This window comes from Macrotis lagotis, chromosome X (genome assembly GCF_037893015.1).
Source record: "Macrotis lagotis isolate mMagLag1 chromosome X, bilby.v1.9.chrom.fasta, whole genome shotgun sequence".
In the NCBI taxonomy this organism is placed as follows: Eukaryota; Metazoa; Chordata; class Mammalia; order Peramelemorphia; family Peramelidae; genus Macrotis; species Macrotis lagotis.
The window spans coordinates 266,849,879-266,876,735 of NC_133666.1; the positions used below are offsets into that span (position 1 = coordinate 266,849,879).

The 26,857-nt window shown below is 37.3% G+C and overlaps 1 protein-coding gene across 6 annotated transcripts in view; it reads right to left on the reverse strand.

Annotated features, from left to right (window-relative positions):
- SETD9 (SET domain containing 9) overlaps positions 1-26,857 on the reverse strand; it is a 37,237-nt gene that overhangs the window by 7,560 nt on the left and 2,820 nt on the right. For 4 of the 6 annotated variants that reach the window (XM_074201688.1, XM_074201687.1, XM_074201690.1 and 1 more), the window contains exons 2-4: positions 25,930-26,297; positions 23,342-23,465; positions 14,168-14,283 (exon numbers count right to left, since the gene is read on the reverse strand). In XM_074201688.1, coding sequence (XP_074057789.1) covers positions 14,168-14,283; positions 23,342-23,465; positions 25,930-26,297 — 608 coding nt within the window. Of the gene's footprint in view, positions 1-10,984; positions 11,052-14,167; positions 14,284-23,341; positions 23,466-25,929; positions 26,298-26,857 lie in introns of all 6 variants that reach the window. The other 2 variants (XM_074201689.1, XM_074201692.1) reach the window with 1 other exon arrangement.

A 26,857-nucleotide genomic window follows, 5' to 3' on the forward strand; every position in this document is an offset into this window, starting at 1 on the left:
GCCTATGAAGCACAAAGGGAGATTCAAAGTGTTGGGAAAGAGAAATCAGTGGAGGAGCTGGTGGCTGAAGGGGGTTCTCATAAAGGGAAGAGCTCCTCTTAGCAAAGACTCAGAAACAGGAGAGGGCATGATAATAACAGGCTCTGGTCCTAGTTTAGTCGCTACCCAGTTTATTTGAGAGAAGACCCGTATGGGTGGGAAAGACTCCAAGGGCCAGCAGAAGGCTTCCCACCTTACTCGAGAGGCAACGGTCAGATATTGAACAGTTCTGAAATCAGACTGATAGGATGAGAGGAGTTAATGAGAAAGCTTCCTCAGGAATCATGAATGAGTACAGATGGGAGAACACAGAACAAGGAAAAAAATCAGAGGCTATCCAAGTTGTCTGGCTAAGAGGTAACATGGTCCTGCACTAGGGTGGTTGCAATGAAAGTAAAAAAGAGAAAGAGAAAAATTGCAAAGTCTGAGCTCAACAGATCCTGGAGATTGACTAAATGTGGGGGATAATGAGATAAAGAGGGAAAAATCAAGCAAGACACAGAGGTTTCCAGTCTGTGACTGAGAGGATTGTAATGTAATCAACTGTGGTTCAATGTTAGAAAACTAGATTATGAGGAGGGATAAACAGAGAGATGATATTTAATAGACATAAAATAGAGATAGATTAAAAGAGGCAGAGATAGGGATAGATGACAGAGATAGAAGAACAAAAATAGATGATTTATAGGTAACAAAGCTAGAGAGATAGATAATATAGACAACAGAGATAGAAAGATATGGATAAATTACAGAGACAAGAAAAAGATAAAAAGAGGAATAGAGATGATAGATGATAGAGGTAGATGATAGAGACAGAAATAGATAAAGATAGAGGGGAAGAGATAGATATTATTAGAAAGAGATAGATAGAAAATTGTTAGAAAATAGATAGAAATAGAGACAACAGCAATTCTTTGGGGGGCAGCTAGGTATTGCAGAGGCCAGAGTGCCCAACCTAGAATCAGAATCCTCATCTTCTCGAGTTCAAATCTGGCCTCAGACACTAGCTGTGTGACCCTCAGCAAGTCACTTAACCCTATTTGTCTCATTTTCCTCAGGGTTATTGCCAGCACCACTTAGCTACATTGTTAGAATATTTATTCTGTATTGTGCTAAGTACTAGCAATACAAATATAAGAAACAAGATAATCCCTACCCTCAAGGAATTTACAAGGGGAAGGGAAGAGAGCTTTGGGTAATGGCTAGGAAGTGTTTAGAAACCCCTTTCCCAGCAGGTTAAGGGGCAGAAGCTTATCTGTCAGTGCTGATGGACCCAGAGAGGGAGTCTGAGTTTGGGGCTGGAGCACAGATGATAAGGTAGGAAGTTTGGTGAGATAGCCAGGAGGCAATGATATCAGTTTTAGACAACAGGAATTTAAGGGATCCACAGGGCATTAAACCTAACACATAATTGGAGATGTAGGACTGACTCTTGGTCAGAGGCAGAGGCACAAATAAGAATCATCTCCACAGGAATGAAAACTGGAACCATGGTTTTGCTTCAGCTGAAGTGAAAAAAGCAGGGGTAGCAATCCTTATCTCAGACAAAGCAGCTGCAAAAATAGACAGCCTTAAAAGAGATAAGGAAGGAAACTATATCCTCCTAAAAGGTACCATAGACAATAAAGTGATTTCAATACTGAATATATATGCACCCAAAGAGACAGCATCCAAATTCTTAGAGGAGAAGCTGAAAGAACTACAGGAAGACATAGACACAAAATTCTACTAGTGGGAGACCTCAATCTCCCACTCTCAGATCTAGATAAATTGAATCATAAAATAAACAAGAAAGAAGTTAAGGAGGTAAAAAGATTGTTAGGAAAAACTAGATATGATATACTTACGGAGAAAATTGAATGGGGATGGAAAGGAATATACCTTTTTCTCTGCAGTACATGACACTTAAGACAAAAATTGACCATGTACTAGGGCATAAAAACCTAATGATCAACTGCAGAAAGGTAGAAATAGTGAATGCATCTTTCTCAGATCACAATGCAATAAAAGTCATATGCAATATTGGGCCAAAGAGATATAGACCCAGAACCAATTGGAAACTGAATAACTTCATTTTAAAGAATGAGTGGATCAAAAAACAAATTATAGAAAGAATTAATTATTTTATCCTAGATAAGGACAATAATGAAGCAACATACCAAAACCTATGGAATTCACTCAAAGCAGCTGTCAGGGGATATATTATATCTTTAAATGCTTACATGAATAAATATAAGAAAAGAAGAAACTTGGGGCGGCTAGGTGGCATAGCCCTGGAGTCAGGAGTACCTGGGTTCAAATCTGGTCTCAGACACTTAATTACCTAGCTGTGTGGCCTTGGGCAAGCCACTTAACCCCACTTGCCTTGCAAAAAACCTAAAAAAAAAAAGAGGAAACCAATTAACTAAATATGCAACTAAAAAAATTAGAGAAAGAACAAATTAAAAATCCCCAATTAAATACCAAATTAGAAATTCTAAAAATTAAAGGAGAAATTAATAAAATTGAAAGCAAGAAAATTATTGAATTAATAAATAAAACCAAAAGTTGGTTTTATGAAAAAAACAATAAAATTGATAAACCTCTGGTCAATTTGATTTAAAAAAAGAAAGAAGAAAACCAAATTGCTAGTATCATAAATGAAAAAGGTGAACTCACCAATGAGGAGGAAATTAAAGTAATAATTCGAAACTATTTTGCCCAACTCTATGCCAATAAATTTGACAGTCTATGTGAAATGGATGATGTTTACAAAAATATAAGTTGTCCAGGTTAAATGAAGAGGAGATTAAATACCTAAACAACACTATCTTAGAAAAAGAAATTCAACAAGCCATCATTGAACTCCCTAAGAAAAAATTTCCAGGCCTGATGAATTCACAAGTGAATTCTACCAAACATTTAAGGAACAATTGGTTCCAATTCTATACAAGCTCTTTGGAGAAATAGTGGAAGATGGAACTCTGCCTAACTCTTTCTATGAAACCAATATGGTGCTGATACCTAACCAGGAAGAGTTAAAACAGAGAAAGAAAATTATAGACCTATCTCCTTGATGAATATAGATGCAAAAATCTTAAATAAAATCTTAGCAAAACAATTACAAGTTATCACTAGGATAATACATTTTGACCAAGTAGGATTCATCCCAAGAATTCAGGGTTGGTTCAATATTAGGAAAACTGTTAGTATAATTAATTATATTAACAACAAACCTATCAGAAATTATATGATCATATCAATAGATGCTGAAAAAAGCTTTTGACAAAATACAGCATCCATTCCTACTAAAAACACTAGAGAGTATAGGAATAAATGGACTGCTCCTTAGAATAATTAGCAGTATCTATCTGAAACCATCAACAAGCATTATATTCAATGAGGAGAGGCTAGAGGCATTCCCAATGAGATCGGGGTGAAACAGGGATGCCCATTATCACCACTACTATTCAATATTGTATTATAAATGTTAGCTTCAGCAATTAGAGAAGAAAAAGAAATCGAAGGAATTAGAATTGGGAAGGAAGAGACAAAACTCTCACTTTTTGTAGATGGCATGATGGTCTACCTAGAGAATCCCAAGAAATCATCCAAAAAACTACTGGAAACAATTAGCAATTTTAGCAAAGTTGAAGGATATAAAATAAACCCTCATAAATCTTCAACTTTTATATATAAAACTAGCAAGATACAGTAGGAAGAGCTAGAAAGAGAAATCCCATTCAAAGTAACCTCAGACAACATAAAATATCTGGGAGTCTATCTGCCAAGGCAGACTCAGAAACTTTTTTGTAAACAATTACAAAACACTTCTCACACAAATTAAATCAAATTTAAATAACTGGGCAAACATCAACTGTCATGGATAGGTTGAGCTAATATAATAAAAATGACAATTCTACCAAAACTAAACTATCTGTTTACTGCCCTACCAATCAAAATTCCAAAAAATTACTTTAATGAGTTAGAAAAAGTTGTAAGTAAATTCATATGGAGAAATAAAAAGTCAAGAATTTCCAGGGATTCAATGAAAAAAGTACAAAAGAAGGGGACTTATCCCTACCTGATCTAAAATTATATTATAAAGCATCAGTCATCAAAACTGTCTGGTATTGGCTAAGAAATAGAGTGGTGGACCAGTATAGTAATCTGCTGTTTGATAAACCCAAAGAGTCCAGTTATTGGGATAAAAACTCTCTCTTTGATAAAAACTGCTGGGAAAATTGGAAGTTAGTATGGAAAAAACACCTCACACCCTATACCAAGATAAGATCCAAATGGATACAGGATTTAGACATAAAAAACAATACCATAAGCAAATTAGAAGATCAAGGACTAGTTTATCTGTCAGATCTATGGAAAGGGGAGCAGTTTACGACTAAGGAAGAGATGGAGAACATCACTAAAAACAAACTAGATGATTTCGATTACATTAAATTAAAAAGCTTTTGCACAGACAAAACCACTGTAACCAAGATCAAAAGAAATGTAGTAAACTGGGAAACAATCTTTACAACTAATGTTTCTGACAAAGGACTCATTTCTGAAATATACGGAGAACTGAGTCATATCTTTAAAAAAAAAAGCCATTCCCTAATTGACAAATGGTCAAAGGATATGCAAAGACAATTTACAGATGAGGAGATCAAAGCAATCCATAGTCATATGAAAAATTGCTCTAAATCATTACTTATTAGAGAAATGCAAATTAAAGCTTCTCTGTGGTACCACCTCACATCTCTCAGACTAGCCAATATGACTAGAAAGGATAATGATCATTGTTGAAAGGGTTGTGGGAAATCTGGGACACTATTACATTGCTGGTGGAGCTGTGAATTTATCCAACCTTTCTGGAGAGAAATTTGGAACTACGTCCAAGGACAACAAAAATGTGCTTACCCTTTGATCCAGCAATACCACTACTGGGTCTATACCCTGAAGAGATGATGAAAAAGGGTAAAAACATCACTTGTACAAAAATATTCATAGCAGCCCTGTTTGTGGTGGTAAAGAATTGGAAATTAAGTAAATGACCTTCAATTGGGGAATGGCTTTGCAAACTGGTAAATGTATGATGTCATGGAACACTATTGTTCTGTTAGAAACCAGGAGGGAAGGGAATTCAGGGAAGCCTGGAGGGATTTGCATGAACTGATGCTGAGTGAGATGAGCAGAACCAGAAAAAAACACTGTATATCCTAACAGCAACATGGGGGTGATGTTCAACCTTGATGAACTTGCTCACTCCATCAGTGCAGTGTAATAATCAGGGACAATTTTGGGCTGTCTGCAATGGAAAATAACATCTGTATCCAGAGAAAGAACTGTGGAGTTTGAACAAAGACCAAGGACTATTACCTTACATTTAGGAAAAAAAAACTGGTATCTTATTATCTGATCTTGATATCTCTTTTACTTTATATTTCTTCCTTAAGGACATGATTTCTCTCTCAACATACTCAATTCGGATCAATGGAAACAATGTAAAGACTGACAAATTGCCTTCTGTGGGGGTGGGGGAAGGGAAGTAAGATTAGGGAAAAAATTGTAAAACTCTAAATAAAACCTTTAATTTAAAAAAAACTGGAACCATGGGAATAGATTAAAAAACTAAGGAATTTTTAATAAAGAAAGAGGATTCCTGAAGCATGAGGGGAAATGGGGCAGCAAAAAAAAATCGGGAGGGAAGAGCATCCATAGATAGAAATGTTGAGGAAACCATTATCAAGAACACAGCAACCCCAACTCCTTCCCCATCAGTTAAAAACTTTGCCTCATGCTTGAGGCAATCCACCAAGACCTCCTCTCCTCCTCTTCATCTCACATCATTTATATTCCTACCCCCATTAACTCCTCTACTTCTGTATCACATGAGGACGTGGTCCTTTCCACATCGAGTTAAAATTCCTCAATATGAGCCCTTGATCCTAGTCTCTCCCATCTTCTCTAGCAAATTGCCTATACTTTCATCCCAGGCTCGAGTGAAGCTAGAACCTCTCCCTATCTCCTACAGACTTGGCCATTTCTTCCAACCCCCACTCCATCCTTAAAAAAAACTACCTCCTGGTTGTCTGCATCCTTATCATCTTAGATCTCCTTTTTTAAGGAAAAGTCCTTGAGAAGGCTTTCTATACTTGGTGTCACTGTCCCTCTTCTTTAATTCTTTTCTAAATCCTCTACAATGTGATTCATCCTCCTCATTTAACTGAAATTGCTCTCTCCAAAGTTACCAGTGGTCTCTTAACTGCCAATCCAATACCCTTTTCTCATTCCTTACCCTTCTGGACCTCTCTTCAGACTATCAATCACCATCTTTCTCTTGGATATTGTCTTTTCCCTACATTTTCATGATATTGCTTCCTTTATCCTTCTTAGTCTTCTTTGTTGGATCTTTATCCAGGCCATGCCTGCTAACTGTGGGTGTCTCCCAAGGTTCTGTCCTGGGTACATATTATCTCACTTAGTGATCTCATCAGCTCCCACTAGCTCAATTAGCGTTCTAATTCAGATGATTCCCAGCTTGAACACATTTTCTCTAACCTTCTGGCCATGCAGATTCATTTCATAATCAAAGCCTAAGTCTCTACCCTCAAATCTAGGAATGATCATTCCCTTGATCCCACAATTACACTTAACTATTGCCCATAACTCTGTAATCCTAAACTGAAATTTCTTTCTCAGACCAAAACCACATTTATCTCCTTTTCACTCTTCCTGTACCTATTCTTTGCCTTCATCAGGACCCCAGTCCCTGCATTCCTTGTTACCTTACCTCATCGACTCTTCTCTGGATTCAGGCAGTCAACTAGTATTAATTTTTTATTTTAATTTTTTTTTCCAATGTTTTCAACATTCATCTTCTTGTAAGCTTTTGAGTTCTAAATTTTTCTCCCTTTCCTTTCCTCCCCATTCCCCATGATATAGACTATACATGTGCAATCATGTTGAACATATTTCCATATACCCATGTTGTGAAAAAAGAATCAGAACTAAAGGGAGAAAAACATGAGAAAGAAAAATAAAAACATAAAATGGGTTTTAATGAGTGAACATAACTTGCTTTGGTCTGCATTCAGATTCCATAGTTCTCTTTCTAGATGCGGATGGTATTTTCTATCATGTCTTTTAGAACTGTCCTTGATCCCTGAACTGCATAGCCCATTAGTCTTAAATAAGAGCATACTATATGCTAAGGGTTAGGAATACAAAGAAAGGCAACGTAGAGTCTCTGCTCTCAAGGAGACTAGTCTAATGAAGGAGACTAATGCAAATAATTATGTATAAATCAGATATACATTTGATACTTGAAAGAAGTCAGGGAAGCTAGGAGGTAAAGATGAGGAAGGGGAGCATTTCAGACACAAGGGTCAACCAGAGAAAACACTCAGAGTTGGAGGATCAAATGACATTTGAAGAATAGCAAAATGGCCAGGATTGATGAATAAAGTGTAAGAAGAAAACCAAAGAGAGACCACTAGTAACTTTGGAAAGAGAAATTTCATTTAAATGATGAGGTTGAATCACATTGTAGAGAATTTAGAAAAGAATTAAAGGAGAGGAACAGTGACACCAAGTGTAGAAAGCTTTCTCAATGACTTTTTCCATGAAAATATAATATTGAATCCTGAAAGATAACTATAGGTTGTTTGATTTTACTGCATAAAAGAATGATATGGAGAGGCTTGTGTTTTAGGAAGATCAATTTGACACATGATTGAAGAACTCTCCTTTTTCCCTTTACAATTTTGACTGTATAGGAAACTAGTTCAATGTTATACTGGTCCTAATTTTGAATCTCTTGCTCCCTAACACCACTCATCTCTTTGCTAACTCCAGTGTTGGGTTACTTCACATATCTCATCTCCTCCCTTCTTCCCCTCAATTACCACAGGTATTTTGTACCTCTTAATGTAATGAGATTTACCCCATTCAATCCCCTCCCTCCTCCCATATCCTTCCTGTCCCCCTTTTTAAGGAAGAGGTATTTTTAAATCATTCTGAGTCATAGATAATTCTGAGTATCCATCACTTCTAGTTAAGTACATTTTATCTAATAGGGTTACAATTCTTGAGAGTTATTAGTCTTTCTCCCAAGTAGGGTTAAAGCCAGTTTCATCCCATTTGATAGCAGTCTCTACAGTTACAATTCTAAAGAGTTATGAGAACCTTTTTTCCCATGCTGGGATATAGCCAGATTCAACTTATTGGATAGCAGTTTTTTTTCTTTACTCCCCCCGCCTTTTTTTTACCTTTTGATGTGTCTGTTGAACCTCCTGTTTGATGTCCAAATTTTCTATTTAGCTCTGGTCTTTTCTTCTCACTCCTTCACTCCTATTTGGTATTATTCAAGGTCCACAACTATTCTGATAGGCCCTTCTATAGACCTGTTATCTAATTTCAACTATGCATTTGTAGTTTTATAAATAGCATTCTTATATTCACATAACTGTCTGCAGGCTGTCTCTGTCCTTAGAATGAGACTTTTGGAGGGCAGGAACTGGGTTATTATCTTTCTTTATATTTCCAGCCCTTAACCCAGTCAGTGATATATTGAATAACCCTCTAACACCACTGCATTCAGGTTCTAAATTATCTCTTTTCTCCTTAAGCTACCCAATCCATGGGGGGAAGGATCTTACTTCACAACTTACTGAAAAAATAGAGCCCTTTCCTCACTCTTCATCCATCTTGACCTCTCTGCAGTATTGGACATAGCTGACTATTTCCTTCTGGATACTCTCTCCTCCTCACATTTTCATGACACTGTTCTCTGCTGGTTCTTTAAAAAAAAAAAAAGATATCTTCTCCAATTTTTTTTGGCTAGGCAATGGGGTTAAGTAACTTGCCCAAGGCTACACAGTTAAGCAAGTATTAAGTGTCTGAGGCTGGATTTGAACTCAGGTACTCCTAACTCCAGGGTTACTGCTCTATCCACTGCACCACCTTAGCTGCCTCCTTCCAACTCCTTTACTAAGTTATTATCAGGGTCCTGGGCACTTTGTGTGAGTCCCTGGCCAAAGGTCCCTTTTCTTCTTGGAGAACTCATTAACTCCCACAGGTTGGATCTTTGTGTAAAGGAAACATATCCAGACTTCATCTCTTTCCTGTGCTCCAATCCCACATCATCAAATGTCTGCTGGAGACTCCCACCTGGATATTCCTTAAGCATCTCAAATGCAATGCACTCAAAATCTAACATTATCTTTCTCCTTATACCAACCTCTCTTCAAATTTCCCTGTTTCTATCAAAGACATCACCATCTTTCCAGTTTCCTAATTTTATAACACCAGACTCTGTCTCCCTCACTTCCCTCCTCTCTTATCTTCCCCATTCAATGAGTTGTCAATCATTTTAATTTTACCTTGTAACAATTACCTTCTCTCTATGAGTGTATTCCATTTCTAGGGGACCATATAGCCTTTGACCCAAAATAAGTGTCTGATGCAGCATTTGAACTCACATTTTTCTGGTTCTCAACCATGCATGTTATCCAACTTCACCTAAAAACTGGCTTATTTTCTCCTATCCAAACACAGTCCTCTTATCCTCCTATTCTAGAACTCCCTAATTGACTGCTCTAAATCTGGTCTTTTTCAGCACAGCCTTCACGTAGCTGCCAAACTGATATTTTTAAAGCACAGGTCTTTAGGTCACTCTCCTTCTAAATAACCTCCTGTGCTTCCCCTGGAAGAAAACACAAACACCTTTGCTTGTGTTTTAGAACCTTCATGATCTATCTCAAGCTGACCTCACCTGTCTGAATTCTTATTTCTCCTCCTGATGCAGTTACCATTCCAAACTTGACTCTTTGCTATTTCCTACATACAATAACAACAATACCTAATATTTATGCAATCCCATCAATATTCTAGGTACTGTGCTAAGCCCTTTACAATCATTATTTCATTTGAGGCTCACAATAACTCTGTAAGGTAGGTTTTATTATTATTATTATTATTATTATTATTATTATTATTCCCTTTTTATAGAAGAAACTGAGGCAGAGGCTAAATGATTTGCCCAAGGTCACAGCTAGAAAGTAACTAAGGCTGAATTTGAACTAAAATCTTCCTGACTCTAGGCCCAGCACCCTATCCATTGGACTACTTAGCTGTCCAAATACAAAATGATTTGGAATTTGTTTTTTATATATGTGTGTATGTGTGTTTATAATATTTAAATATATAATATTTATTTAACATTTATTTTATATATTTAATATAACTATTATTAATATATATATTTATTTAATATAGATATTATTTAATTACCTGTACCTATGTTGTCTTTCAACACCTCCCCCTTGGTCCCTAAAGGAGAATGTAAATTCCTTGAAGGCAGGGATTATTTTGTTCTGAAATGTATATATCTAGTACCTAGCACATGGGAGGAATTTAATACATGTTTCCTGAATTGAATTGAATTGAATACTTCCCTGCTAGGTAGCACAATGGATAGAGTAGAGTACCTGGAGTCAGGACGACTCAACTTCCTGAGTTCAAATTTGGCCTCAGACACCATCTATATGACTCTGGACATGTCACTTAACCCTATTTGCCTCTGTTTCCTCAACTGTAAAATGAACTGGAAAGGAAATGGAAACCACTCCATTATCTTTGCCAGGAGAATCCCAAATGAGATCACAGAGAATAAGACATGACTGAATAACTATTATATTAAAGTTCCACAAGGAAATAGAAATCATGTCTTATATTAACCTTTGTTCATGTAAGAATGTAAACTTCTTGAAGTATGGGAATGGGTTTTGTTTCTGTGTGAGACTCAGCACAGTGTCTTATATGGAACTAAATAAATGTTTGCTTAATTGAAATTAATTGCATCTCATCAAGTTCCTAGCTGTGTTCTATTCAGAATGGGCACTTGTACAATTGAATGTTGAAACCAATTCATCAGAACAATCTGTTAAACATAATTTGATCTTACCTTGATGGCTCAGGACCTTGCAGTACCTCCTCAGGTCCATCTTTATGAACATCAATCATCCCTGTACCTTAGATATAAGAGATAAAGGACTCACAGTTGGTTAGCCCTGGCAGGGACTCCAGGGAGCCTTAAACCAGCTTCCCTCATTTTAGAAGACCATAGAGATACAGTGGTTTACTGATAGTCACCCAACTAGTAATGTCTTTTTTGTTCTTCATTTTAGAAGACCACAACATCAGGGAGGTGATGCCATGACAAGCACATGAATTGCATTTGAGTGAGGGGGTGCTGTGGCAAGTCACCAGTCTGTCTCACTTACTCCTCCAGAGTCATCTGGTCCAATGGCCAGATATGAATCAGAACAACTGAAGATGGCCCTGGATGCCAGGCAAACAGGGTTAAGTGACTGCCCAAGGTCACACAGAGTCAAGTGTCTGAGGCCAGATTCAAGCTTTCATCCTTCTGATTCCAAAACCAGTACTCTTTCCACTGTACCACCTAGCTGCCCCACCCAGCTAGCTAGTAAGTGGTAAAGACTTTGAACTTCCAAGCTCCAGCTCTTCCTAGATTGTATATTGACCACCATCTCACTATATATTGGCCACAGAGTCCATTCTTGAAGTTTTAATAACAGCTAATAATAATAATAGCCTAAAATTTATATATGTGCTAGCTAATAAGTTTCTAAATATGAATTTGAATTCATGTCTTTTTTACTCTAGACTCAGCAGATTATCCACTTCACTTAAAAAAACTGACTTATTTTCTGTTACTTGATCACAACCCTCTTAAACTCCTATCTCTCCATAGATTTTTTAAAAAAAGCCACAGTATAAGAATAACCTGATGTCATAGTATTCAAGACAGAACACTCAGCCCTATTCTATTCTTCATGCACACTGACTGGTTAAAAGATACAGAACTGAATTTATCCCTGTGCTCTGCCCTCTTTCTAGTGTGGTTCGCCACCATCACTTCCATAACTGCCCCAGTTAGACACTCTGCCCTCTGGCTATGCCCATGTTTGCCACAGCTTCCCTATTCTGAGAATACTGGAAATCTGCCTCTTAACAAACATTTCTCTCTCTCTCTCTCTCTCTCTCTCTCTCTCTCTCTCTCTCTCTCTCTCTCTCCCTTTTATTTTCTTTACTCCTGCACTTGTAGGACTGGAATCTTAGTGATTTGCCAAATATATATGGCTTTTCTGACCCTTGGAAATGCTCAGTCAGCACAAGAACCAGACCTCAAAATCATGGAAATGACTCTAGTTTCCCTTTCAATTCTCCTGGAAGCTTCTGTCATCCATGATTTATTCCCCCCCCCAAAAAAAATTCAAAGTTCCAGTGAACCAATTCAAACTATATTATTAGATAAAATCTTGGGAAGCTTTGATAAAACAGAAGTAAGAACCATCATTCAAAAGAAAACTTTGGTTCCAGTCCCAGTTCTACCAATTACCAGCCATGTGACCCTGAACAAGTCACATATTTTTTATGACTACTTTTTCATCTGTAATGAAGGAATGGTAACACATCACTGACTTCATGGAGTTGTCATAAGGCTCAAATGGTTTAATAAAGAAAAAAGATGTTATGCTTTTCAATTTGAAAATGAACAAAGTCGGAAAGGCAGAAGACCTGGACAGGCTATATCGTGTAAATTGAAGAATCTGGACTTCAATAGCCTTGAGGTCCCACACTACTAAAGGCAGAGGATCACATCTAATAAGGTGAAATTTAACTTCAACTATGCTAGGTGGGGTTGTGGGAGGCCTGGATAGAAGTTGCTCATTTCTAACAGATCCAGGTGATTTAGGTTACTAAAATCCCCAGTATAAGACAATAATGTGACATTAGAGGCAAAAAAGTTCATCGTAGCTTAAGAGACTAGATAAGTCTTGCTATATCTAGAGTATTGAGTTCAGTTCTTGGAGCCATATTTTAAGAAGGAAGGGACCCTTCCTTCAGAGGCCACTTAGTTGGGTTCCTTTATTTTCTAGATCTTTAGCATTTACTTTAAGGTTTGAAAAGCACTTTGAAAAAGCATTATCTCATTTGATCCTAAAAACAAGCCTGCAAGAAAGGGGCTATTATGATCTTTATTTTATAGAAGGGGAAACTGGGGAAGGCAAAGGTCAAGTGACTTACCTAGCACAGAGTTAGTATATGAGGGAACTCGAGTCTTACTGACTTTTTAGTGAGATGGTCTGGGACAGCCAGGTGATATATTATATTGAGTGATAGGCCTGGAGTCAGGAAGACTCATCTTCTTGTGTTCAAATCCAGTCTCAGATATCTACCAGCCATATGGGGAAAGTCACTTACACCTGTTTGTCTCAGTTTCCTCTCATTTGTAAAATGAATTGGAGAAGGAAATAGCTAACTACTGTAGAATGTGAGCCAAGAAAATCCCAAATAGGACCACGAAGAACTGAGCACAATGAATAACTGAACAAAAGCAATGTATCATGGTGCCACCTAGCTGCCATGATAGCAACACCCAGTGAATGAAGTGATTTACTGAAGGTTATACAGTCCATAAACAAGCTAGCAGGATTGGAATCCAGATTTTCCAACTCCAGAGCCAGTACTAATACCACTATACCATGCTATCTCTCACCAAAGAACAACCTGAATATTCAAAAAGCTATATGAGGATCAGATGAACCAGGAATACTTAGCCTATAGAAGAAAATACTTGAGTGGTATGGTCCATGATGACTGTCCTCAAGTAATTCTAGGGTTGCCTCGTAGAAAGTCAATTAGACTTGTTCTGTTTTCCAGAAGGCAGAATCAGGAAAAAGAGGCAGAAATTGCAGAGACAAATTTAGGATTGAAGGAAAAATTCTCTGATAATGACAGCTCACTCAAGAAGGAACAGATTGTCTTAGGAGGAAGTAGGAGCTTCCTGCCCTCACCGAGAGTCTTCAGAGAAAGGCTAGGACCACTTTGAAAACTGTTGTAGAAGGGGGTTTTCTTCATACACGGGTCAAACAACATGGCCTTGAGAGTCTTCCCAACTTGAATATTTGATCATGTTTCAAGATAATGTATGCAGAATACTTGAGAAGGTGCTAGGTAAACATAAGTTACATAAGTGGCAAAGGCATTCATTTACACATGCAGTCATTCTCTACAAACCCAACACAAACCAGATACTCCAAGAAAGTTCATGAAGGCTTACCATTGGAGCAATTGTTAACGTACTGCCCTATAGCCAGTGGATTTTGTACCTCTGATGTCAGCCATGTACTGTCGCTCATTTTAAAAGGACCAAATCGGTCCCTCCCATTGCATGACCTAAAACAGGTAAAAATATTAGCTCAAAGACTGATCTTATCTAACTTGAAAACAAAATTTGTAAACATTAATTTTTTGGTTTTTGCAAGGCAATGGGGTTAAGTGCCTTGCCCAAGATCACACAACTAGGTAATTATTAAGTGTCTGAGGCTGGATTTGAACTCAAGTCCTCCTGATTCTAGGGCCAGTGCACTACCCACTGCACTATCTAGTTGCTCCTAGTAAACATTATTAACACCAGAATTATAATTACAATATTTTTCCATCTTCTTACTACTCAATAAAATCATATTCCACAAATATCTATTTCATGAAGCAGTTGATTCACAGGAGTGCTTTAACTGGATTTTTAATCCAAGTACAAGGTGGAATAGAAAGTGTATTTCATTTGGGGCTGGAGATGTGTGTTAAAAGTCTGGCTCTAGGAAGTGCTGCAAATTAGTCTTAGACTAAAGAAATGAGTAAACAACAGAAAAAAAGAAGAATCTGACCATACAGAATTACTTTAGTCCCATGGAAGATCAAAACACATACTCAGATGATGACAAAATTGAAGCTTCCATATCCAAAACCTCCAAGAGGAACAGAAAATGGGCTCAGACTATGGATGAGCTCAAAAAAAGACTTTGAAAAACAATTAAGGAAGGTGGAAGAAAAATTGGGAGGAGAAATGAAAGAAATGCAGATAAATCATGAAAACCAAATCAACAGCTTGGTGAAAGATATACAAAAAAATATCGAAAAAAATAATATGTTAAAAACCAGTTTAGGCTTAATGGAAAATGCAAAAAAGGGGGCAAATGAGGAGAATGCCTTAAAAAGCAGAACTGGCCAGCTGGAAAAGGAGATAAAAAAGCTCTCTGAAGAAAATAACTCCTTCAAATGCAGAATGAAACTAAAGGAAGTTGGTGATTTTGAAAGAAATCAGAAAGAAATAAAACTCTTCCCAAAAAGCCAAAAATTACAAGAAAATGTAAAATATCTCATTGGAAAAACAACTGACCTCAAAAATAGATCCAGAAGAAATAATTTAAAAATTATTGGGCTAGCTGAAAGCCACAATCAGGAGAAGAGCCTAGACTTTACTATTCAAGAAATAATACAGCAAAATTGCCCTGAGATCCTAGAAACTGAGGGTAAAATAGAAATCGAGAGAATTCACCAGTCACCCCCCCCGAAAGGGATCCCAAAAGAAAAACTTCCAGGAATATTATAGCCAAATTCCAAAACTCCCAAATCAAAGAGAAAATTCTAAAAGCTGCCAGAAACAAACAATTCAACTACCGAGGCTCCATAGTCAGGATTACACAGGATCTGGCAGTATCTACATTAAGGGCTTGTAGGGATTGGAATATGATATTCCGGAAGGCAAAAGATCTTGGTTTATAACTGAAAATCAACTACCCAGCAAATCTGAACATCCTTTTTCAGGGGAAAAGATGGACTTTCAATGAAACAGGGGACTTTCAAACTTTCCTATTGAAACAACCAGAACTGAACAGAAAGTTTGATCTCCAAGTACAGGACTCTGGTGAACCATAGAGGGGGTGGATGAGAAGGACTAACTGTGAGGAACAATGATAATGAACTGTTTGTATTCCTGCATGGGAAGAATATATTGATAACTCAAATGAACTTTCTCATTTATAAGAACTGTTAGAAGGAGCATATATAACCAGGACACAGGAAGGAGAGGAATATAATGGTATAATATAGTAAAAAAGATGAAGTCAATGGGTGATAGAGAAAAGTACTGGGAGGAAGGGAAAGGAGATGAAGAAAAAACTAAGAAATTTCATGTAAGAGTCAAGAAAAAGCTTCTTCAGTGGAGCGGAAAGGGGTAAGGCAAGAGGGAATGAGTGAGCTTTCATTCTCATCAGAAATGGCTCAGAGAGGAAATAACACACACACACACACACACACACACTTAATAGGGTGAGGAAATCTATCTTACCCTAGAGAAAAATGAGAAGAAAGGAATAGGATAAGGGGGTAATGGGGGGAGGGAAGGGGGGAATAGGTGATAGAAGAGAGGGAAGATTGAGGGAGAGGGTACTCAGATACAACACACTTTTAGACAGAGCCAAGATGAAAGGAGAAAGAATAAATGAGAGTGGGGAGGAATAGAGTGGAGGTACAACTAGTAAATAGCAACTGTGGGAAAAATATTAAAGCAACTTCTCTGGTGGACTTATGATAAAGAAAGCAACTCATCCCAGAGACAGAGCCATTGGAATCTGAACACAGACTAAAGTACATTTTTTTCTCTCTCACTATTCTTGAGGTTTCTCATTTTCTTGGGGGGGAGGGGGGTTTATGTTTACTCTTATAACAAAACTATTGTAATAATCGTAATAATAAATTAAAGTTCATTTGCAAAAAAAAAAAAACCAAGAGGGATGAGAATTCAGGGAAGCCTGGAAGAATTTGCATGAACTGATGCTGAGCAAGATGAGGAGAACCAGAAAAACACTTTACATCCTAACAGCAATATGGGGGTGATGACCAACCTTGATGGACTTGCTCATTCCATCAGTGCAACAATCAGGGATGATTTTGGGGTATCTGTGATGGAGAATACCATCTGTATCCAGAGAAAGAATCATGGAGTTTGATAATAAAAGACCAAAGACTATTACCTTTAATTTTGGGGGGGGAACCTCATGATCTTACTATGTAATTCTGCTATCTCTTATACTTTATTTTTCTTCCTTAAGGATATGATTTTCTCTCATCACATTCAACTCAGATCAGTGTATACCATAGAAACACTGTGAAGACTAACAAACTGCCTTCTGTGAGGGGGAGGAGAGGGAAGGAAGATTGGGAAAACTCAGAATAAATAAAATAGACTTAAAAATAAAAAAAAATAAAATTCTGGCTCTCGTACTTATTGATTGGGTCACTTTAGGTGGGTCATTTCACCTTTACTGAGCCTCAGTTTCCCCAGCTATAAAATGAGAAGGTTTTTACTAGATGATTCCTATGGTTTATTCCAGACTAAAATCCTATTTCAGAAAATAAGTATTCATTAAATACTTATTTTGTGGTAGGTACAATGGTCAATGTTGGGTATACAGAGAAAGGCAAAAACTATCCTTAAAGTCAAGGAACTCCCTTTCCAGATGGGGAGACTATATACATAGAAAATATGGAGTAAAAATGGGAAGTAATCAAAGAGAGATAGTATTAATAGAGAAACTGGAAAAAGGACTCCTGAAGAAGGCAGCATCTGAAGGTGACTTGTGAAGGAAGCTGGGGCGCTGAGGAGAAGAGGGCCTGGAGGACATCCAGTGAAGTGTCATAGCATCAACCATTCTGGAGAGCAGTTTGGAACTAGACTCAAAGGGCTATAAAATTGTACCTACCTTCTCATCCGGCAAAGCCACTATCAGGTCTCTATCCCAAATTGATCAAAGAAAAGCAATAAGGACCTATTTGTACGAGAATATTGATAGCAGCTCTTTTTTTGGAGGTGACATAGACTTGTAAATTGAGGTCATGCCCATCAAATGAGGAATAGCTGAATAAAGTGGAATAATTAATGATGGACTACTATTGTACAATGAGAAATGAATGCTGGGTGGTTTCAGAAAAACCTAAGACTTAAATGAACCAATACAAAGAAAAGTTATCAGAACCAGAAGAACATCATATACAGGGGCAGCTAGGTGGCGCATTGAATAGAGCACCAGCCTTGGAGTCAGGAGTACCTGGCTTCAAATCTGACCTCAGATACTTAATAATTACCTAGCTGTGTGACCTTGAGCAAGTCACTTTAACCCCACTGCCTTGAAATATCTTTAAAAAAAAGGACATTGTATACAGTAGCAGCAATTTTGTAACAAAGTTCAGCTATAAAAGACTTAGCTGCTGTGATCAAAACAGTTCCAGGACAATTCCAAAGGACCTGCAGCAAAAAAATGCTACTCCCCTCCAAAGAGAGTACAAACTGAATCAAATTTTTAACCTTATTTTTCTTGGAGTTTTGTGAGTGTGTGTGTTTATGTGAGCTATGTGTTTTCTTTTATTAACATGGCTAATAGGGAAATGTTTTGCATGACTAAATATATTTAATCAATATCATTTTTGCCTTCTCAAGGGATGGGGGAGGGTTGGGAAGAAGAGAATTTGAAACTCAAATTTTAAATTTTTAAAAATATTTTCCCCCAATAACATGTAAAAACAATTTTTAACATTAGTCGTGCTTTAAATTTTGATTTCCAAATTCCATCCCTCACTCTTTTCTCTCTCCCCTCCCTAAGACAGCAAACATTCTGAAGTAAGTGACAGATACACAATCATGTAAAACATTACCATATTAGTGATTTTGTGCAAGAAAACAAACAAAAAAGTGAAAAATATTGTGCTTCTGAGTGTATTTAGACAACATCAGTTCTTTCTCTGAAGGCAGCTAGCATTTTTCAGCATGAGTCCTTTGGAATTGTGTTGGATCACAGTCTTGTTCAGAGCAGTTAATTCATTCACAAATGATCATTATACAACATTGCTGTTACTGTGCATTGTGTTCTCCTGGTTCTGTTCATTTTGCTTTACATCAATACATATAAGCCTCTCCAGGTTTTTCTGAAACCTGTTCATCATTTCTTATAGCATAATAGTATTCCAGCACAATCATCACCTGTTCTTATAGCACAATCAACACCTGTTCAGCCATTCCCCAACTGATGGGCACCCTCACAATTTCCAATTCTTTTCCATGACAAAGAGTTCTGCTATAAATATTTTTGTACAAGAGGTGGCTAGGTGACATAGTGGATAAAGCACCGGCCTTGGAGTCAAGAGTGTCTGGGTTCAAATCCGGTCTCAGACACTTAATAATTACCTAGCTGTGTGGCCTTGGGCAAGCCACTTAACTCCATTTGCCTTGCAAAAAAAAACCTAATATTTTTGTACAACTAGGTCCTTTTCCCTTTCTTTTCTTAAATCTCTTTGGGATACAGATATAACAGTGGTATTGCTGGATCAATGGATATGCACAGCTTTATATCTCTTTGGCCATATGGAACAAAATATTTTAAAATTAATATTAAAACTTATTTTAGTGTAATTGGGAAGAATTTAATGAAATAAAATATATTAAATTTTTAAAAATTTAAATGGCATGGCATCAAGAAATGTAACAGTAAGAAAGTCAATGTTTTTTGACTTGATTGCAGAGCATATGGAGAGGAGTAAAGTATAAGGACTGGAAAGGTATTAAGGGACCAGATTGTCAAGGGTTTTAAAAGCCAGACAAAGAATTTTATATCTTATCTTGGAAATAACAGAGAACTACTGGAGTTTAATGAGTAGTGATGGTTGACTTGGTCAGATCTTCACCTTAGGAGATCACACTGGCAGCAGAGTGGAGGATGGATTAGAAGGTGGAGGGAGATGAGAAAAAGGGACAAAGCAGAAAAGTTACTGCAATAATAAAGATATGAGGGATTGAGGGCCTACACCACAATAGTGGCTGAGACAAAGGAAAGCAGAGGAAGTATACAAAATATTCTAAAGGTAGAAAAAATATTTTATTATATATATATTGGATATGTGGGGTGAATGTGAGTGATGATGACAATGAGGTGGTGAACTTACATGACTGTGCTATCAACAGAAGCAGGGGAGCTGGAAAAGGGGATGGCCTGAGGAAAGATAATGAATTCTATTTGGGACATGTTGAGTTTGAGTCATCAAAGAAACATCCAGTTTGAGGCATCAGACTGTGATTATAGCCTGAAGGTCAAGAAAGAACTTCAGGTTGGATAAAAAGAATCATCAGAATAAAATGACAACTGATCTCAAGGGAACTGAAGAGACTTCCAAGCTAGACAACAGAAAGGGAGAAGACCAAGGACCTTGGGGTACACTCAAAATTATAAGCATGAATGTCCAGCAAAAGAGGCTGGAGAGTGCTCAGACAGATAGGAGAACTATGGGAGGGCAATTTCACAAAAACATAGAGAGTAGATACTATACATGACAAGAGAGTGATCATCAGTATCAAAGACTGAAGAGAGGTCAAGAAAGGTGAGAACTGAGAAAGGTGGGTGGCATAGGTGGCTAGATGACTGAGCCTGAAGTCAGGAAGACTCATCTTCTGACACCAGACCCTGGGAGAATCACTTAACCCTGTTTACCTTAGTTTCCCTCTCCATTAAATGAGCTGGAGAAGGAAATGGCAAAACACTCCAGTATCTTTGTCAAGAAAACCCCAAATAGGATTGCAGAGAATGGGATATGACTGAAATGACTGAACAATAATATGGGATCACTGGTAATTCTGAAGAAAAGTTTTGATAGAGTGATAACATTGAGACCATACCACAAAGAGTTAAAAAGAGAGTGAAGAAGTAGAGCTATCAAAAGGTAGATAACTTTCTCAAGGAGTGTGGTAAGCATCAAGAGAGAGGAAACTTTGGGTATGGTTAGTGGGGATATTCTCAATGAAGTGAAGGGGGTTTTTTTTGGTTTTTTTTTTTAGGATAGACAAGACATGGGTGTGGAGTCAAAATGGAAGGGTGGAGGCAGGAACTCCCAGGAGCTCTCTCCTAGATAACTCCAAATGCCTTAAAATTATAATTCTAGGGCAGCTAGGTGGTGTAATGGATAAAGCACTGGCCTTGGAGTCAGGAGTACCTGGGTTCAAATCTGGTCTCAGACACTTAATAATTACCTAGCTGTGTGGCCTTGGGCAAGCCACTTAACCCCATTTGCCTTGCAAAAAAACCTAAAAAAAATTATAACTCTAATCAAATTCTAGAGGAGCAGAACACACAGAAAGGCTGAGTGAAAAAATTTTCTGGCCCAAGACAACTTGGAAGATCTGTGTGGAGGGTCTGTTCCACCAGGTTGGAAGAGTGAACCCACTCCAGCCTTCCAGGAACAGCCCACAGGGCACCTGAGTCTGTGGCAGTGGGGGTGTTGTCCAGACCTCTTAGCTCAGGGACAACTTAGAAGGTCAGTGGGAAAACTCTGCTGTGCCAGAGTGAGAGTGGAGCCCAATTCAGTGCAGGCCTTGGTGCAGCCCTGGTCTGAGGACCAGGAACAGGTCTGCAGAGCCATCCATGGATGGTAAGGGGGTTGGGGGAGACTACAGAGGTCTCTCCACTATCCCTCTCTGTTGCTTTACCCATTCACAGACTCAGGTCACAGTCTAGAGTCTCATAAAGCAAAGGCAAAGCAGGGACCCTCCTCATTGTTCCAGGGTGGAGGGAAGTGTTAGAAATTATCCATAGACCAGAGCACAGGCCAAGAGAGAGTCATACACTCTCATAAGACCTTGAAGAAACTGAGGTCCTTGGGGGGGGTGGTATCCCAAAGCCCCTCAAAAGCTTGGGAAAGTGCATCCTCCATCCTGGAAGCAGAGGTCCACCTTAACAAAGAGTTAAAATCAGGTCATGGGCTGGGGAAATGAGCAATTAACAGAAGAAAAAGGACCTGACCATGGACAATTACTCTGGTCCCATGGAGGATCAAAACATATACTTGGAAGATACAAAGTCAGAGTTTCTGTATCCAAAGCCTCCAAGAAAAAAATAGAAATTGGTCTCAGACTATGGTAGAGCTCAAAAAAGATTTTGAAATCAAGTAAGGGAGGTAGAAGAAAAATTGGGAAGAGGAACGAAATGGAATGAAAGAAGAGGAATGAAAACCAAGTCAGCAACTTGGTGAAAGAGATACAAAAAATACTGAAGAAAATAACATCTTAAAAATCAGTTTAGGTTAAATGGAAAAGGTAGTCCAAAAGTCAATGAGAAGAAGAATACCTTCAAAAGCAGAACTGGCCAGATGGATAAGGAGATAAGAAAGCTCTCTGAAGAAAATAACTCCTTCAAATGTAGACTGGAACTAAGCGAAGCTGATGACTTTGTGAGAAATCAAGAAACAATAAAACAAAACCAAAAGAATGAAAAACTAGAAGAAAATGTGAAATATCACATTGAAAAAACAACAGACCTGGAAAACAGATCCAAAAGAGATAATTTAAAGATTATTGGACTACCTGAAAATCATGACCAGAAAAGAGCCTAGACTTCAGTTTTAAAGAAATTCTCCAAGAAAATTGCCCTGATATCCTAGAAGCAGAGGGTAAAATAGAAACTGAGGGAATTCATCAATTACGTCCTGAAAGAGATTTCAAAATAAACTCATAGGAATATTATAGCTAAATTCCTGAGAAGAAGTGACTGAAGTTAGTGAAAAGGAGGAGAAGAAGCCTGCAGGAATAGATTAGATGGAATGGAATCAAAAATTTGCTTTGGCAAGGAGAAAAACCATCTATTCATATAAGATGAGTGATGAAGGCAGTGAAAGAAGATTTCTGAGTTTCATGAGATGAGGAGGGGATAAAAGGTAGATTTAATCAAATAGTCTCAAGTTTTTCAGAAAAGGATGAGATGAAGTCCTCAGATAGAAGGGTATGAGGAAACGAGGAAATGAAAAGGCCTGGAATTGCTATTGTGGTAAAGTGGGAAAGTGAGTCAACCAGGGAGATTTAAAAGGACAACTTTACTGCAATGGGAGCCTAATTGAGATTATGTAACATAAATCTGTAGTGGACTCGGGCATCACAGTTTTGTGATTTTCTCTAGTTTTGTTCAGCAACATGTGAAAAAGCAAAAGTAGTGTAGATGGTAAAGAAATCTAGAAGTGTAGTTTGACTAGATAGGATGGGCAATAAGTTAGAGAGGAAAGGGATTGTAGAAGACAGTGTAAATATCAACAGGTCAAGTTAGGCAAAGAAGGAGGGTACAGGGACAATGGCTTGAGAAAGATGGCAGTGGTGGATGGACAATGAGGTCTACATAATGAAAGCCAGTGGTTCAGAATCACAGGATTGGGGAGACTATGAGGGGGTGGGATTATACTAATCACAGAGGAATGGATCCAGGCAGAGTATCAGTGGTAGAAGAGGAATCCTATGATATAAATGCCATTAATAATTGTCTTCATGAGAAATGTCTATTGTATCTGTGATAGTGCCTGAAGATAGAAATGCCTAGATTTCTGCCATGAAGTCTAAAAACGAAACTTTTTTCCATTATCAACTTACCTGTAAACAACTTTTGATAATCCTTTATCATTTCCATCAATAAGTATCCCATCTAGGCATCTAAAAATGAATGGATTTCTGATGGACTGGAAAAAAATTGGCTCATGTTTCTGATAAACAGTACCTATTAAGACACAAGACATGAATATATATATATATATTATATCCAAAAATATCTGGGTAACTTTGTTTTGAGGAAAAACTCATTTTTCCTAAAATACTGTATTCTATCCTTTTGCAAGATATCTGAAGGAACTCAGAATGACTAAGATGTATGCTTGGTAGAATTTAATGCTAATCTCTCTATTAAAAAAACCCAAATTGTTAGAACATTAAATTTTAACCTCTTTGATTTCCAAATAAATCTTTGTAAGATTTTAGTAAAAATCCTGCAAATCCAATAGTACAAAACCATTATCTAAGCAACTGATAATTTAACTTCAAATTTGGGGGTTGTTTTTATATATCTAATTTTTAAGAGATAAGTATTTAGTTATTTTGAGTCCTTTGAAAAAAAAAAGAGTTGCTATTGTTCAGGGATGTCTGATTCTTGGTGAGCCTAAGTGAGGTTTTCTTGGCAAAGATAGTGGAATGTCCTTCTCCAGTTCATTTTACAAATGGGGAAACTGAGGCAAGCAGGGCTGAGTAATTTGCCCAGGGGCACAGGTCCTTACAACTCCAGTTAGACCCGACTCTCTATCCACTGCATGACACAGCTGACCCCCAAAAAGCAATATGGTAGAGCAAGAGAAAAAAAAGCACCTTATTTTTGGAGACAATAGTAGATGTAAGGTAAAATCCTGTCCCTGACACTTGCTAACTCTAAAAGCATAGGCCAGTTACTTAACTCTCTGAGCCCTGCTTTTCTCATCTCTAAAATGCAAAAAAATACCTGTAGCATAAACTTAAATGTTTTTGTGAGGATCAAATGAGATGGAACTTTGCAAATTTTAAAAGCACTAGGTCAAGCATGATTTTTTAATAAGAGAATATAAACAAAAATCACAACATCAGGGCAATTTGGTGGTACAATGGATAGAGCACTGACCCTGGAGTCAGGAGGACCTGAGTTCAAATCTGACCTCAGACACTTAATAATTACCTAGCTGTATGACCTTGGGCAAGTCATTTAATCCCATTATCTTGCAAAACAAAAAAAAAAATCACAACATAAAGTATCTGCTACAATTCTAGGAAAGTTTATCATTTACAAAAACCTATTCTTTTCTAATAATCAAACATGCTGAAAATACCATAGATATTTTCTGTATAGTATATTATATAGTCACTGTACCCTAAGAAAACTCCATCCAAGTGATAGAGATAGACAATTTGCAATTTAGAGTCTTAAGAGACCTGCTACTAGTAGGCCCTGAGTTACATGGTTAGTATGTGTCAGAAGCAAACCTTGATCCAGGTCTCCCTGTCATAGAGGTTAGCCCTCTACCCTCTAGGTCCACTGTCTTTCACTGGAATTGATAATTCTGAAAAAGAAAATGCCTCATTTTCCAAATGCAAAAGAATGTAAAAATTCCATGAACTGACCCATGAGGCACTATTCTATTTTCCATACTGATATCTATACCCAGTTTTCTAGGCTTATTCAGATTTTTCTCCTACCTCTGCCAAATACTTACTCACACAAATGTGCCAAGACAAAAATTAGAACATTCTCCTGAATTTATGTACATTTAGACAGAATAAAAACATTTGTTACAGTAAACATACCAAAATATTATCTATGGGTATCTTCAGTTATGCATCAATGCATGATTAAACTTGAATTATATGTGAATATTTAAAAGAGGTGTTATCTTGTTAGCCTGGAAAACTCCCAGTGTTAGAACTCCCTCCATCATAACAGTTCATTATCCTTCTGTAACTTGGTATACAAGCTCTTGGGAGCTGCTTAGAGAATTGTTCAAAAGTATTCAGTTAGTTGTTATCAAAGGATTATAATCTAGGTCCTTAGCACTCTTATCCACTATTCAGAAATGTCAGAGTCTGGGTCCTATGAACCAGATAAAAATGTACCTAGGAAATGATTAATAAAAAATTAGTATAATACAACATAATGTTAGTTTGTGATTTTCCAAGTCAATTTGGGGCAAGTAGGTGACACAGTGGATAGTCACTCAGTCCTTCTTGGATAAGGAAGACTCATCTTCTTAAGTTCAAATGTGGTCTCAGATACATACAAGACACTTGTTTGACTCTGGGTAAGTCACTTAACCCTATTTGCCTTTGTTTCTTCATCTGTAAAAGGAGCTGGAGAAGGAAATGACAAACTACTCTATTATCTTGGCTAAGAAAACCTCTAATGGGGTCACAAACAGTAAGTACAGACTGAAAAGGGAATGAACAACAACAAAAAGGTAAATATGCAGCACGCAGGGATTCATTTCTATTTGAGTGTGGCACCACATACCCCATTACATAATAAATTTCCAATCCCAGATGATAATCTATAGAAAATAGATTAGTCAGTTTTACTGAATCTATTTTCATTTCATTCATTCAATAAGCATTCATTAAGCATCTACTACATATCAAAACTGTATTGATAAACAATTTAAATGTGTTGGTACCAGGATACATAGACACAACTGCTCCTTTTGGCACAAATCCTTTGGTAACAAAGACACCTTTTCCAGCAGAAATTAATGAACTGGTTTCTCGGGAAATATTGAAGCCCAATGTATTAAAGAGAACTTCTCCTGGATTGTGGATCCTTTGCTGCTGAATATTATATCTGGATTGTTCTGTCCTTTGATGATGAGTAACAAATAAATCCTGATATTTTGATTTAACAGCTTCTGGAAGCAAGACAAGAATGTCTGTTTGTCTACTGAAATCACTTATGAACAGAGCCTGAAAGACTTTCAGTAGCGTTCCTAGGACATCTTCATCTGAAATAATTTTGTCTTTGGAGTTCTCTGGAACATATCTCAAGGTCCTGAAAATGGAAAAAAATGACTGTTCACTATTCTCTGCCAGAAACCAAGAGGAATTGCTATTTTCATCTGACAAAAAGCTTGACTTTCTTGATGGGATTAAAGTTACTGGTCCCAACTGGGAATTGAGATAATGATGCTCAATCATTTGAAGACCATAATATCCAGAACATTTAGAATAGCCTGAAGATATCCTAGCTCTGTAACTAGATTAGACTTCTTGGCCTAAAAATAAGACTTCCTGCTTTTCCATCTGGGATCTTCATATCCCAGTAGGTCTTTCAATAAACATGTTGCAATTTCAACACAGGAGAAAGATGACCCATTTAGGAATAAACCCATGGAATCATAGAACTGGAACCAGAAAGGAATTCAGAGACCTAGGATACCTCCTTGTAGCATGAAGATGATACTCAATCCATTGACTTTGGAGCTGTAAGACTTCAGGGATCAAATGGTAATACCATTTAATATACAATAAGGAAACTGAGGATCAAAAAAAGTTAGATTTTTTTTGAGTCTAAGATTTATGTCTTTTCTACTAACTTTTACCTCTTCTTCT